Source organism: Prorops nasuta, unplaced genomic scaffold (assembly GCF_024137725.1).
Source record: "Prorops nasuta isolate Cenicafe-Biocafe unplaced genomic scaffold, Cenicafe_Pnas_1.2 PNAS00030, whole genome shotgun sequence".
Lineage (NCBI taxonomy): Eukaryota > Metazoa > Arthropoda > Insecta > Hymenoptera > Bethylidae > Prorops > Prorops nasuta.
In genome coordinates, this window is record NW_027116827.1 from 545,935 (window position 1) to 562,056 (window position 16,122).

Consider the following 16,122-nt stretch of genomic DNA (forward strand, 5'->3'; position numbering starts at 1 on the left):
CGTAGAGTAGAGACAATTATATTTTCATTCTTATATATGTGAAGTATGGTCTACATGTTTTTTATTAAATTGTTTTAAATTTGTGGAGGTATTGACTCAAAATTTGTAAGAAACTTATTTTATTATGTTAGAATATGAACACATTGAGATATGTCGCAAGATATTTCAAACGACGTTTTAGTGGAAGAATTACCATCCATCATCCGGCGGTAATGGCGGTGGCCTGAAAAAGTTATTAAACGTCATGTTTACTCTGGCAATGCAAATTTTTAAAATACTCATGCTATCTTAAAGTTTTATATTACTTACACCGGCGTTTGCCAAGTATCGCGATCTATCACAACGGTATCCGGACTTTCGCTGAAAATTGAAATTAAAATTTATATGAAACGTGGATATTTAAAATAGTTGAGCGTAGTTGAGAAAGAAAAAAAACTTACGAGCGAGCTGGTAATAGCGATGAATTCTTTCGTAAGATAATTTTCCGCTGCTTTTTATAAACCAAAGATAAAACATGTGCAATCGGTGTGCATATCATCAATAGAAATATACTAATTATTGTGGCGAACCAGAATCCATCCTGAAAAGCAGATAATTCCATTTTCACATCGTTTACTCTTTGTTTTTACATAATAACATAAAACTATACCAACCATTGGTCCCAAAATGTGATGGCACAGCAAAAGTTTTAATCCTTTCAATATTTCCCATATTGGGCGACATTTCGCTACACCAGAGCCCATTTCGGATAAAACATGGGTCCTCCATTGGTCCAAGTAGCTTTGCAATCTTCGCACGTAAGATTTCGTCTTCTGTCGAGGTTAAAAATTATTTTCCAAGATCAGCTACAATCTCGAACAGTTTAATTTCACTGAGGAAAGCAAGCGTACCAATTGGGCTATCATTTCTCCTTGATTGTCGATATAGTACTGAATAGTTTTCAGATGTGAAATTGATTGGTTAACTTGGCGGAGCAATGGCTGCACCTGTAATTCCAGTACAGCTAGTCGATAGATCAATTCATCTTGCAGCTTCATCAGCGCCTTGAATCGCTGTGATGAGATATCTCTCATCTTCGACCCAATAATTTGCAAATCTCTGGAGGTCATCCTATCATTCAGTTGTCGAGCTACACTTTCCAATTGATCGGAGAAGGCGGCTAAATCCTTGTTTAGGGTAGACCCTTGAATCTATCTCAATAAAGATATCTCTATTGAATGATAATATTAATAAATGATAGTTTTAAAAATATATAAAAATAACAACAACCACAAGAACGAGAGAAAAAAGTCATTGATTGTCCGTTGCTTTATTAGCTTTAAGAGCAACCCTGATGGAATGTAACATTTTTAATGAAGGAGTTCCGTATTTGAGACAAACAGAAAAGAATACGTGCTCGGCAGTGATAGGAGAATTTTATGTGCAGCACTGTACCGTGATTCTGTGTTCCGTCAGATTCAGTCCGCAAGCATATAGCAGATTTTGAAGACGTTGTTGCAGATTGGGGGTGAGAATTCTAAGCCCCTTCAAATCTACTTTCAGTTTGGGCATGGCTTTGGATAATCCCGACCACGTCCAGTGGGCAGTTAGTTGTTCCAACTTCATTGAGTCACCTAAACGAAAAGCTGGATAAGCTGCTTCGTTCTGCTCACACTTCCTATAATTTGACAAACGATCGATTTATTCAACGGTCAGACACTTGTGCATTTGTTTTCATAAGATTTCCATTTATATATATGTTATAAAGTTCAGCATATTAGTGTGAAATGACGCAATGATAAATCGAAATTGAAATGCCAGGTGAAATTAATTAAACATAATGGTAATACTTGCTCAAACAATTCTTTTAAAGGGACACTCAGTCGTTTGCCGTGAAAAGCCGGGCTTTCCAGTAAAGCCTCCATAACTCGGAAGTTGGGATCGTAAAGAGGACGGCAGACGAGCATCTCTGTATGGCTCGACAAAGCCAAAGCCAAAATAAACGTTGCCCACAGCATAATTGAGACTAAACAACTCGTTAGTACACCACTAAAATATAAACACGTAACTCGATACTCTATTCTTATGAGCGAATGCAAGACAATCGAATTCCAATTAACAAATTTATCAATAATTATTATCATATAGAGAACATACCATAGAAGGGTAGGACGTACTTTGCTCTTTGAGCTGCCACAATGACAAAACAAAGCGCTCGCTATTAAAATCCATACTGGTAGTATTATCAAAACAATACCTGTATAGTATTAAACAATTTAGTTAATTGCTTTGTACGAAGGTGCAATTTATTTATTTTATAGAAAATTAATAATAAGATTATAAAAGCAGAAGTAAAAACTAAAACGCATTTAATTTATAAGTAAACCACTGCAAAATAATACTTTTATTTGTCCAATAATTGGTACAGTCGATGGACAATCCTTACTTTATTTTTCCAATACACATATATGAGCTACCACAAAAGGGTGCCTGAGTTATTGATCCAATCCCGCGACAAATTTACGGCGCCCGATTTTTGTCACTTCTACAGATATAGACGCTTATACTGTTACGTGCTCCTTCCCGATTTGCAGCGAGTTGAAGCCTGGATGCTTTGTGCATTCCCCAAGTTTTAGCGTGCACCATATTGTACTAAAACGGATGCAGGAGACAGGGACCAAGAGCAAATTTAGAAAATCAAATTGAATTCTATTTCCAGCAGGGCTCTTGCACCAACTTTTGTATCGACTTAAATTCACACGATTCCACGCTTTTGGGATCTGAATTTCAAATAAAATGCCGACGTATCCATAAATTTTTCAAGAATACGATTAGCGATTTTGTACTATAAAATGATTGTGGAGTAGAATGGGAATCGCAGTAAATTTAGATTCAGTTTGAAATCCTTGTTAAAATAAAGTTGAGAGGAAATTATTTCACATCAAACTTATTTTGTTTGTATATATTATTATTTACGCGAAAGAATTATTTTGTCGATGATTGAGAATTTAAATCAAAATTGCGACGAGCGCTATGACAAAATTTATGACGAAGGAAGATAATTATGATAAAAAATACCCACCTAGTCCAACGTACCACATGGTGCGTTCAAATTCAATGATGTAGGGCATCGTACGATATGTGACACTCCTTACAGATTCCAGTTGCTTTGAAATCTCCGAGCTGCTAGCTTCCATGACTCGTGCTTCTTCGAAAATCCTAGCACGTGCATCGTTGATCTCCCGCCGAATCTCTGTGCAGAAAATAGAAATTTGCCTGCTTCGTGATCTCATTGAAATATCGTATCTTCATAACTTTAACTACTTTAACTTGCCCTTTAAATCATTTCCCATTTAAATAATATACCACCATTTTATCGAAATTGAAACAGATTTACTCACGTAAGAGGCTAAAAAATGCCCTTAAAGTTTTATGACTCTGTTCCACGGGATTAGAATTATCATAAATAAAAAACTTTTTTCTTAAATTTTTAAATCGCACAGTTTTCAATGTTGGCAAAAATTATAAGAGATATGTGTTTTCAGTTTTCACTTATTATCTCTGAAATTACGAAATCGCAGCGAGTAGAAAAATATATTATGTGTACAAATTTGGAATGATTGTACTAAATATCCTCATTAATTCTATTAATAAAAATACATTTAATTAAATTTTTATATTCTTCGAGGTGCATGGATATAATGACTTTACTTTAATTATATAAAATCCATCCTTCTTTATCCACAACAATGCTCATTCTCTTTCATATTTATTAAAGTGTCTCGAAGCTAGTATAATACAAAAATTAGTTATTCTTACAACTAAAAAGAAAACTAATATTTTTGCTAATTATAATTCATTTATAAAATTATTTCATTAATCGAAACAAATATTTTGTGTGCATTAAGAAAAATTTCAATGTCAAAAATGAGTGAGATACAGATCTCGCACCTTGATATTTTTATTACTTTATCAAATGCATAGTATATATACAGTCATTCCTGCAAGACAAGAGCCAGTGCCACTTCGAAATATTATTATATGTCTTGTACGTTATACACTATTTCTTATAATCATACAAATAAAATGATTCCTGGATCATTATTATAAATTGATGAAACTTAAATGAATTGTGATACGATAGATAATTGACGATTGCATTATAGCTCATTGGCGAAATAATGTCTGCAATTAAGCGTGAAAATTGCACAAAGGGTGAACTGCACGGATATCCTTTAAATAAAAAAAAGTCTGAAAGCTTCGACAAAGAGACGAATATGGACGAGGTGCTTTCAGTGGTATAGGTAGGAAAAAGAAACGATCGTGGTGCAGTTTCTTGCATCATTTTTTCAGCTTAATACGAGGCGATATGGATTTCGCATTAGGCCAGCGGCCGTGTCACCTCTCTATTGCTCCAGCGCGCAGCGGAAGAAAGAGGAGGTCTAGCCTGTCTAGCTGCAACCTGCAGGGGCTGCAGGTTGCTTGAGAATGGATAAGAGCAACGGAGCAGCGACGAGCCGACGAATACACGAGCTCGTGTGGTGCGACACGAAATGACGCGTGGTGAGGTGAACCGGGCTGACGGGGCTGTGACGCTACACGAGAAAAGAGATGCCAGATGAGAGATACGAGCCTCTCCCCCGTCAACAGGAGACTCCCGTAGCATCAATCACCAATCCCATACATTACTCTTCACCGGATGCAGAGGGCAGCTTCTTCGCCTTGGCCGAGCCCCAGGGCTCTCTTTGTTTACCCCCAAACCTTCGATTATGTCCGATTGCCTCCAACTATATAGATCGAACTATTCACCCCTTGCTCACCCAAGAAGAAATCCCTTCCACGCATTATACCGCTGCAAATAGTAACCTTACACCATGTTTTATAAATATCACTTTCATTGAAACCAAAGAATACAGAAATTTATTCTATTATTTTGATGTGCTCGATCCTCTCATTTATTTAACCTATACATGAGAGAGAGAGAGAGAGGTATATGTATCTATAGGATATTGTTTTTCTTTTGAAAAATTTCACATAATTTGGCAGATCTACAGTACGATAGTCGTAGAAAAGGATGAAACGAAGTTGCATCCTCAATAGTCGAGGCAAGTTTTAAGAAAAGAAAAAATATGCGAGAAGCGTTGCTTTGAACGTGGAATAGCGCGGTATTCCAGATTTATTGGCGTTCGCTACGGTTTAATCGCGGCAAATGCACGCTACGTTGTTTTTCTTTTGCTCTTCCTTTTTTTAACTCCTATCCTCTCTCTCTCTCTCTCTCTCTCTCTCTTCTATACCCGCGACACACAAATTTTGTCATCCATCACACCATAGGGCTGCTCCCGATCGGTTCATCCAACAAACGCAGTCAACGAGAGAGCAGAATTATTGTTCTAACAAAGGAACGGCTGTTATCAAGCAATTTGCGAGAGTGAGAAATCAGTGACAAGTTTCGCGAAAATACGCTAGTGTCTCCTTTCGTGAGATAATCGAGTTTTATTAAAAACCCTGAGATTATCCAACGACAAAAGTTTCATTCTTATATACCCGCGGGAGCACTGAAATTGAGAACTGGAAAAACCGCAGCGTCCGCGGAGTTGAGGTGGAAAACTTGTACCTTTAATGAAGAATAACTTTTCCATTCTTGCATAATCTTCATTCTAGGAATTGCTCTATTTAACTGGGTACTCGTGCTATTTAAACTTATGATATTTAAGGGGAAAGTAGTGCGTTTGTGTGTATGTTTTGGGAGAGGGGGAGAAAAATACACGTGTTAAAACAATCAATGGCCGTAAAACTCTACAATCGACGTGTGCTATCTTGCTCTCCCGGTTTGCCGAGTTCGTCCGAATTTTCGCGTTACTGTTCACTGACCCATTTTGAAAATTACGCTCATGACTCCTATCATTTTATCTTGCCGCTTCAACGCGAAGTGAGTCCTCGCTGTTTTTCACCGGAGACTCACCCTCAAAGCCGAGAAGCGAAGAAGAAACGGGTTAAAGCGTCTTTTCAAAAGTGAATTCGATGCTGCTATTCATTCGCGTCGGAAATAGAATCTCTTATAATACGCCATGCCCGGAAAATCAAGGCGGTGGCTAAAGTAAGCAAGCTTAATCCGATGCCCTTTTAAAAGTGCATATTTCTCTATAAATTTAGAGTATCAATACATTAGCAATCTCGAATGCGAGCATCGGGATGTGGAAATGGATTTTATTGGAATTTACGAAAGGAATATTCCTATAGTTGTGTGCAGAATTATGAGTATTGCATTGTTATCCATAATATTCAGGTTTTATTATTTTAATGTAACCGGTCAAAAACCTTTGGAACTAATGCTGCTGTAAAAAATGTTAAATTGAAGTTTTATGGAACAGAGGGGGACATAATTTGGCATCATTAGTTTTACCTTATTAATTGTTTTGGAGTATATATATGATAGTCATCTGTATCTTTTGAAATGGAAGCATATATTTTTGATTAAACATTCTTGTAACCTAATTTGGAGAGCTACCCGAAACACTGTATTCATTTGTTATTTCATCCAGTCGTTTAATATTAATTTTAATTTGAAGTTATATAAGCAGGTAAATGCATCAATACCTATATATAACTTTAAATCGCAGTATTTAGCAAAGGTTGGACGAAATAAATAATTAATAGAGTGGTCTGTATATAATACTCTTGAAGTAAGCTATACGAATAAACCATAAAAAGAGGGATTCCATTTTAAAAATTTAAAGTGGCCTTCACATGTTCCTCAGCGAAAATCCTAAAACAAATTATTGATATGAGATTATGGCCCTATCTAAGCCTTCAATATTAGGTGATATTAGTTTTTTGAGATACTTTACGATACAAATTAAAATAGAACAATCTGTATCATATTTGTATAAAACATATTTAAAATTCTCATATCAAATCCAATATTATATTTATATTAAATTATAAAATATGTTGCATCTTATAACATAGCTTATTGTTTTCCTCGAATATTAGATTATTTTATATTGAAAGCATGTTGCCTATACCTATACGAAGAGCTTATATTCTAATAACTGAAGAAATTCTACCTACGATTTCGTGCATCCAAAGTGTTTCGGGCAATATGAAGAGGCACGTAGAGATATTCCCCTCTAGCTTGTCGAGTGGCTTCAGTCAGATTTTCACGTTTTGCGTCACGAAGGCGCAACAGACGATCATCCCTCAAAAGCTGGCAAATAAAATATAAACAAACTTGTAGCTTTAATAACTGATAAAATACACTATATCGACGGTTATTTATTTTTTATAGAAATTCAGAAAAAATATTTAAAGACTTATATCGATAAGCTAAAACAAATAAAATGGGAAACGGGATAAATTATTACGCCAAAGGAGGTAATCGATTCAACCCTTATCAGGATTGCACGACCGTCAAGGAGCAAGCGAATCCTTGAAATGAAAACGCCTTCTTTCCAAGCGAATTTGGGAGTTCAACCCGAAAATTGCTACTCGTTGAAAGTGAAACTCTCTGATTTCCTAGCAAAGAGACAACCTTTTCCTTGCTCCTTGTACGTTCGAGAAATTCCATATAATACATTTCAATGTATAAAGTTTTTACGCAGAGAAAAAAACAAAATAAAACTGATTCTATTTCACACTTTGCATTACTAATAAAACATATGAGTAATATTAAATATATTCTAAGATACGTGTTTAGTAGAACGAAAAAAATTAAATAAAATTAAGAAGAAATTTATGATAATAATGAAATACTGTGCTTTAGAATACTGAAAATAGATGAATATTACTATTGTGCAATTTTCTATGTTATTCTGTGTATCATACTAGACTATGTTTTCCTATTTCGTTTTGCACTTGTTCTATACAACTACACTGAAAGATGTGGTTTAGACACGGAAGGATAAAATCAACGAGAGAGGTAAGAAGGATGAGGAGTTTGTTTTTGAAGTTAGGACGGACCAAAATCATAGAAAAAGATTATTTTGATTCTCGAGTGTTGGGATATAGATAAATGTATAAAGAAGAGTTGAGGGATTGAATGGCATATACTAAAAATGATTGATAGAAAAGATTTATTGTCCCCATAAAGTTTACTCACTCGGTCCATTCGTAATGTAAGTCGGAGCGAGGAAGGGTCGATGGTAGCGCAGAGAGGACGATCCTGGTTAGTGCACGCCCTTAAGGCAGCTTCCAATTCGCGTCGTATCTCCTCAGTTTCTCGGCTCAATTGCGTTCCAAGATCTCGCGCTCGTTCACCCTCTTTCAGCAAAGATTCCGCTTTCGACGAGAGTTCTTGGGTACCTGCAACATCAAGTTCAAATCGTTAAATTAGATCCGATGCCACTCAGTTCTCCACCATTATACCCCTCTCGCCTGTTTTTTCTTCTTTACAGTCCCCCTTTTATCCACTATATATAAGCATTTCGTACCGATCCCTCCAGCAACTCTCCTCGCCAAAAGACAATCGGTCATAGTAATACCTACCCTTGATAAAATAGCTTTAAATTTTATATATATCACATTTACTAAAATAAACCTGTTCTCTAGTGAATTTTAAACAATTCTTCACAATCATTATCAATTTTCATCTCGAGTAACAATCAAAAGCTATAACTATAACATAAATATTTTAAATGAAAAGATATTTTCACAAAAAGCATCATCAAAGACAGTAAACGGAAAATTAAGGCAAGCTAATTTGTAGCAAATACATTTTCTGAAATGTTTAAGGGGGTAAACAGGTAAGAAGATACATCAAAAGCTCTCTATTAGTTCTTGCCGCAGAACAGAAGATTTCGTTAGGGTAATAAGTTTTCGTTAGTTAAATTAATTGAATGGAAATGCACCCAGCTAAGGAATGCGGTCCCTCGAGGCAAAAGTTTTCAAGAAAACGTGGATGCACATTGCTACGCGTACGTAAATGTTTCGATCGCACAACCGCCCACATTTCCGCATACTATCCTGCAAGTTTTGCTATACACACACGCATATGTGCATACACTCATACGTTAAACGGAAAGGGTTGCATGCAAGGCAATGGCAGCAGGAGAGAGATCTCGTCGGAACGCACTAATTTCGTTAGAGCACAGTTAATAGCTTAAAACCGTGACTAAGTGACACTCAGTGTTGAGGAGGTCACTTAACGACCGTGTTTGGAGCAAGTCCTTGCATGGGCATGCTTAGCAGAAAAAAAAACCACGTTGCGTGCAACCATTTGATGCATCTTCCTACTCGTTAGCCTTTAAAACGTGTTCTTCTTTCAATCCTCCCCCTTCTTTTTCTTTATATGTGTAGCGTGAAAGTCATCGCCTACAATACTGCCAAGCTCATTTACATATCAGTTATGCCAAGAACATGCATACATAATGTAGTTAGGGTTAAAGTCTAAATACTTCAACCACTTGCCATTACAGTAATTTAGCAGTATTAGCATGCCTCATGGAACTCCTCTTCCAATAGAAGCGTCATATTTTCTATCAGCCCTCGAGGGTTTCTAATTACCCAAATTTCATTATCTTTGCTTTATTAACGTATGGATTATTGCATAACATTAACAATACTATAATATCCAAAATCAAAAATCAATATTGTCTTCCATTCAGACTGAGTACAGAAGACACATATACAGCAGTATATTCGTGGAGCGCTTGTTTCTACGCAATCTGTTAAAGTTCACGTCATTTAGTTTGATTTTCAAGTGAATTCTTTTCTGCTCGTTTAGTGAAACTTTATAGCAGGCAAAAATACACGAGCTTCCATCAAAAATTCACGAAGAAGTTTAATTAGCTGACGTATAAAAAGTGCACAGAGAGTACAACAAAAAATAAAATTAAATGAATGCAATTGTCATGTATAATGGTAAATGTATAGGAGGCAATGAGCGAACGATGTGGTCGTTTTGTCGCGTGAAACGTACGTTTCGTGCATAAATTAATTATAGACGCATAGAGGGTAGAACACGGAGTGTAGATATTGCGGTTATGAATATGCAAGCATTTAACTGTGTTCTGCTACCTTCTCACGTCGGTCAAGCTAACTAATATTAGCCCGTAACACTAAAACTGGAGCAATATTGTTGTGACAAAAAATATTAAAAATATATTTTAAAGAATTTTATGGTAAGAAAAGTAGCAACACGAGATTTTATCCTTTCAAAAGTGCTTAATGCTGTAATTTTTCTTACCATTTGCAATGTCGAGAAGAGCATCTAAAGCAACGTCTAAACCAGTTTCGCTGGAAAGCTCTGCTTGCACTGGTTTACCCAACAATTCCTCCACATCTGTAAAACACAAAGGACAGCGTCATCAGTAGTATTACCTCGAATACATCATCGCCAGTGCTGCAACGTTGCACGCTGCTAATGCTAGCACTAAAGTTAACAGAGTTTGTTGTATATATATCGATATCCTTGATTTATAATACTTTCCAGATCAATTTTATTAATACGTCTCGTATCATTGTAAATAAATCTGATATGACTGTACAAAATATGATTAAAAACGTAAATTTATAATAATAAATATACAGCTTCTAGAGAAATTTAGAAACTTTAACTATAAATTTTATTAACGCAGGATTTAGCATGATTTTTGTATCGTTTCGGCAAACCAAACCCGTTTTTAGACGGTTAATGTTTCATTGAGTTAACTAATAAAATTTATTGGGCAGAATTAATTAATTTTATAAGCAATAGCTTCATTATGAAATAGTAAATAGCGTGTAATTGAAACTAGTGAAAATTAAGGAAAGCGTAGAGATCGTGGAATTGAATAAACAGGTTTCAGAGACCAGTAATATTGTGTATACAAATAGTTAAATAATTTGGAGATAAACCAGAAACCAGTAAGGTACATTGGAAGGCACGTGCAGTACTGGACGACAAATAAGGGTAATACAGGCCAGTGCATTATGCTAATTAGCCAAATTAACAGGGATTATTAATGTGCTGGCGATGGACCTATTACACGGCGATTACAGATTGTCGATAGCTTTCATTAGACGTCTACGCGTCTATAGCACGAATGAACGTTCATTAGACGTGAAATCTGACCTTCCACTGGTGCAATAATCCACAGTAGCAACGTGACCAACCAGCAATCGATTCACATTCATGTACAAATCGATCTCCGATTCGTTTACCTTATCGCATTTTCTCATATTCAGTATCCACTCAGGCAATTCAATTAAACGGACGACCATCTGTTTCCACCAGTATATACATGATTTATTTATTTTATACTCTGTGAAATGTTTGCTTTTTTCAAAATCAAAGAGATATGCTAAATAATAATATTTTTAGCAGGATTTCGCTTTTACTAAATACATTCGAACTTATTGCATATGAAAATTTACGTATCAATTATATCATGTATAGCTATTACTTTATTGATAAATTATTGTACTTATTTCTACCATTTCTGTCGAACCTCATAAATTTCTTATTATTTATTCAGCTGGGTATGATTTGCAGGAAAATTATTTGAAATATGCGAAGAACGATAAACGAATTTTACAAAGTGGGTATTAATAATAGGGCAATCGTTTGTTTTTCAAGAAAATCAGTTAGTTCGGGAAGTGCATGATAGTGCAAAAAAGGGTTAAGTGTGAAGCTTGGAGTAAGAGAGACGAGGGGACAGTAACGTTACAGGATAGAGCGAGAAAGAGCGATGAGAAAAATGAAGAAAGAAGATGTGGTCATTAGAGAAAATAGTATAGGTGTATATATGTGTGTATGAGCTTGCTAGCTGCGAGAGAGAAACTCGATGTGAAATCGTAGCGTCGCAATGCTGCCGAGGGCGACGTCATTTGGAAAAAAAAAACTTCAATGGAACTAACCCTCCCTTGAGTTTCGCAGGGTCATTTCACAGGATTTGGTCGAAAGAAGAAAAAGAAGTAAAAAGTTTTTGCCGGAGAAACTTTCCGAGTCCCGTGATGTTTCGCGCTATAGCTCGAACGAGGTTTCACTCACTGTCTAGGTCGGCGAGAATAGCCTCATCGGCCACATCGAGGCTTCTGGTCAAACATTTTCGCAGCTGAGAAGTGGTACCAGTATGGTAGTCATTTAGGTCTTGGAAAGCCGAGTCCACTGTAGCCGGTAGCTTCTCTATACCATTCGACACTCCTATATTGCAAATCACCATTGTCACCATGCACAGTCTAAACGAAATATTCAAGGAAGATATTACTATATAAATATAAGTTGTTTAATCAATATAAAAGCTATTGTAATGATAAACAGAGAGCTTTCAATGAAATTCTGGCAAAGGTTTGTCTACAAGAAAATAATAATTTCCTTTGGCAAATGGTTACGTTTGAAAATAAGAAGATATTTTCTACCCGAGTATAAGGACGAAAACTGCGAGGAGAAATGCAAGGGCACTAGGATGTCGACTGGGCTTGTAATCCTCTCTGATTGGACGACAGGCGAGCCAAACTTCTGTGCCAGGTATTATGCAGGCCAAAATGCAGCACACACCTACCAGGCTCAGAAAAGCTGATTCCACATGGACGGACTATAATTTTTCAAAAGCTCGTTAAAAATATTTGCTCTTCTTAATCCCTCGTGACATTGACGCTTTCGTTTTAACAAGATAAATCCCTTATTTCAAGGAAAAAGCGAGCTTCGGATATATACCCACTATATAATACTGATTCATTACCGACTTAAAAATTACACAATATTCATTATTATTTCTACTGTTCCAACAACCTACCTCTGAAATTAATTTATAGACGCTTATGCGACTTTCTATTGCATCCGTTAGTAGATCTGAGAACAAAGAAAACATGGTTTTATGCACATCGCAATAAATCGTATCTCAAGGCGAGATTAAATTTCTCTTTAACTGTAGTACTGACTTTGCATTCGTGCAAAAAGCATTCAAACGTGAAAAACGTTCGTTTTAGGCATCCGGAAAGAGAATTGAAGTGGGTAGCAGAGTGGGGGGGAGGGGAGGGGAGGGGGTGCGTGAATTATTAGAAAGGTCGATGACCTCTTTAAGATTGGTATAGGACTATAAAAGCGAGTTAATTGAAAGGATGTATTACCGATTGGTACGTCGTACGGTTGCACGAAGGACAATACCCCTCGAAGAAAGTCAAAGACGAATAGTCCCTTGTCCAGATGAAGAGTGGCCATCTTGTAACGATTTTCCAGAGTCGTCTTTGGAAATTTCAACTTGGGATACTGCTCGTTCCAATCCTTAGGAGGAATCGGTAAGTTCCTCAAATGTGACACGTTCGAGTCGTTTCTCGTTCCTTCTATCAGCACGTCCGCCATTACTTCAGGCTCTTTCCCTTTCTGGGACTCATCCGGAGGCCGAAGAATGACGAAGCTATCGGTCGTCGAGCAATTGTATGCGCTCCACGACGAATTCACGTCGGCCGTCTCCTCAAATGCGAGACTCCTCAACGTGCAAGCACCGACAATCACCAGCAATCCTGAAACTTTTAACAATCATAAATTCTTTAGCCCATAAATTTGCATCGAAATTATTCATTCCGCTATTGTCGACAAACATCAATTTTTCCTTGTTTCACTCTCACAAGAATAATTTTTAAATTACGAGGGGAAACAATTTTAACCGACTATAGAGATTGAACATTCAGAATAAAATATAAAATATAACGAAGCTTTTTATTCAAGAGTAACGCTAAACGTGGTCAAACCACAAATGGCTTAATTTAAAATTAATGCGATTACACAACTGGCGCTGTTGCAAAGGTGCGCATGCAGTTGGACAGCTTTAGCTTTGCTTTTTCCACGAGGGTTGCTTTTCATTCTAACGCGGTTTTCAAAGAAACACTTGGTGTGTGCAGCATGTGTATTAAACTTTGGCTTTGCCCTTTCCAAAAGGACGTAACACATTTTAAAGGACCACTATGGACAAAAAACGCTTGTGCGAGCGAGTAGTGGTTTAGAGAAAAACACATTCATGCCTTGAAATGGAGTCATTTTCCACTGGGATATGCGTTAAATCTGTGTGATTTATAACGATGCTTTTTAGTTGAAGAAAAGTGGTTTTCTTCGGTGGCGGTCGCGCGCACACTGTCATTTTACCAGTTCGCAGAGGCTTCGCGGAAGCCTCCCAAGCTCCAGTGTTGTCGAACCTTTGACTTGGAAAGACAGTGAAAGAAACCTGCTTGGAAAAAGACAAGAATCATATAATAGATATGGAATCGTGCTAATAACCTCGTTAGACATGTTCACTGATATATACGATAGTTCATCTTATGATTGACTTGTTTCCCTTATTGTCTCTCAATAAAAAAATGTCATCTAATTTAAAAATATAACCTATAAAATTTATCGTTCATAATACTCTTGATGATACTTTACGGTCAAACGATTGATGACTACATTCGATATACGTATAGATAAAAATACTTTTGCAAAATAAAATGTGTAAATCATATTTTCACATGATTGATAAATATGGAAATACAAATTTACGTTCGAACCAGTAAAATGGAAATAAGCTGCCGACGAATAAAGCATCGACCAGTTTCAAAAGGACTTTGGCCCAGATATTCGATTTTCTTCAACGACTTGTATCGCGCTACTTGTTTGCTTTCATTTTGAGCAAACTGACAAGTTTCCTGCAATTCAAAATGTGTAGATCGAAACGCGGAAATTCTCTTTGATCAAAAAGTTGCGCAGCGTCTTATTTATCGATGTTGTCGCATTTGTCGCTACAATCACGCGTCTAGATACCAAGCACGAAAAACTACAGGAGACAATCTGTAATTCATTTTCGTGTTAAATGGACTTTCTTAAAAATGTTAACAAACAGTCAAACTAAATCTTTCGCCAGGCTCTTAATTTGTGATCCAGATACCTGATTTTGTTAAAACAACTTTTAATACTTCCTTGCTTCATCCTTTACTTAGCTAATGTATATCAGTAAGTTATACTCGTCAGTATATTTAAGCTTGATTTACTTGAAAACTTTTAGCTCAAAAAGAGATAATGAAGAAACGCAAACTTTAGTTTTTGGAAAACTCCTTGCACTTAAGTATCTTCTTATTAATTTTAATCGACATCTTCTAACTTATCAATCAAATATTATTACTCGAAGGTTTCACACATTTTTGTTTTAATGAATAAACTATAAAATTATATGGCTTTCTGCATAATTTGCATAAGACAGATACTGGCTTCTTACAGCAGAAATAGCAGAATTATTTAAATTAAATACATTCGCAGAATGAGGAATGAGGAAAGGAAGATATTGCAATGTTCTCAGTCACAGTCCACGTGTTATACATTGAATTCCAGTGCTGAATTCTCAGAATGGGCATATTTGAAGTTGGGTAGTTTCTGTCAGTCTAATGGGTACTATTAATTGCAACTTGTAACATTAATCGAAGATACGTCAGATTAAATTGTTTTCTTCCAGACAAAAAACTATCTATCATTAAGGAACAAGTGCATTTGCAAAATAGTGTTTTGGCACGATTCTTGTGTGCTAAATATGCAGTAAAAATGAAGCGGCTGAGCAAGATAAATATGTATACGAAAGTTTTTGAATTCTTAAAGTAATTAGTAATTGGGGAGCCCTGAAGAAAGGAGTTACGTGCATATATCGAGAAAAATAGATTAATTTGTTACATCACGAGCTTTAAAATTCATGTAATTTAGCTTAAGTTAGTTATGAATGGTAGGCGATAGAGGATGATCGCTGCTCTATAAGTCAGTGATTTATTATGAAATAAATGGATGATAAGTAGATAAAGTCCTTTATTATCCGATATAGCATATCATCATTTATTTCTCAAGTGAACAACTAACAGAGTAATATCAAACAAATTTTTTTGGATTTGAAGTTAATTTACTCAGACGATTAATCAATTTACAAAAAGTTCAGTCAAGTGGATAGAGATTCAATGTCTGAGTGTCTGAAAAACAAGACGGGGTGGATGGAAAGGGGGTGAGGGCGAGGTCTACAATCCGAGAATCTCTTCCAACAGAGTCAGAAGGGAGTAACTTTAGTATTTTCCGGATGCTGGAATAGATAAGGGTCGATCAGATGACAGATAAAATTTGTGCGTCTATTAGAGAAGTTGGAAAGTTGGTCGTTGTGAAGAGCGTGCATCATGCGAGACTGCGGGGACGCAGCCGCGGGAAAAATGCGTTGGCGTGCG

General features: G+C 36.3%; 1 protein-coding gene across 1 annotated transcript; it reads right to left on the minus strand.

The window, feature by feature from the left end:
• Nucleotides 1-103: 103 nt before the first annotated feature.
• On the minus strand, nt 104-14,182 carry LOC136782921 (prominin-1-like). Its single transcript, XM_066742698.1, has 18 exons — nt 14,171-14,182; nt 14,039-14,117; nt 13,027-13,419; nt 12,693-12,748; nt 12,316-12,491; nt 11,948-12,135; nt 10,163-10,258; nt 8,078-8,280; nt 7,051-7,186; nt 3,062-3,232; nt 2,137-2,236; nt 1,830-2,028; nt 1,435-1,653; nt 891-1,190; nt 654-812; nt 441-580; nt 310-360; nt 104-223 (listed from the first exon to the last, which is right to left on the minus strand). The coding sequence occupies exons 1-18, from the start codon at nt 14,180-14,182 to the stop codon at nt 190-192; spliced, it is 2,712 nt and encodes a 903-aa protein (XP_066598795.1). The 3' UTR covers nt 104-189.
• Between the last annotated feature and the right edge of the window lie 1,940 nt (nt 14,183-16,122).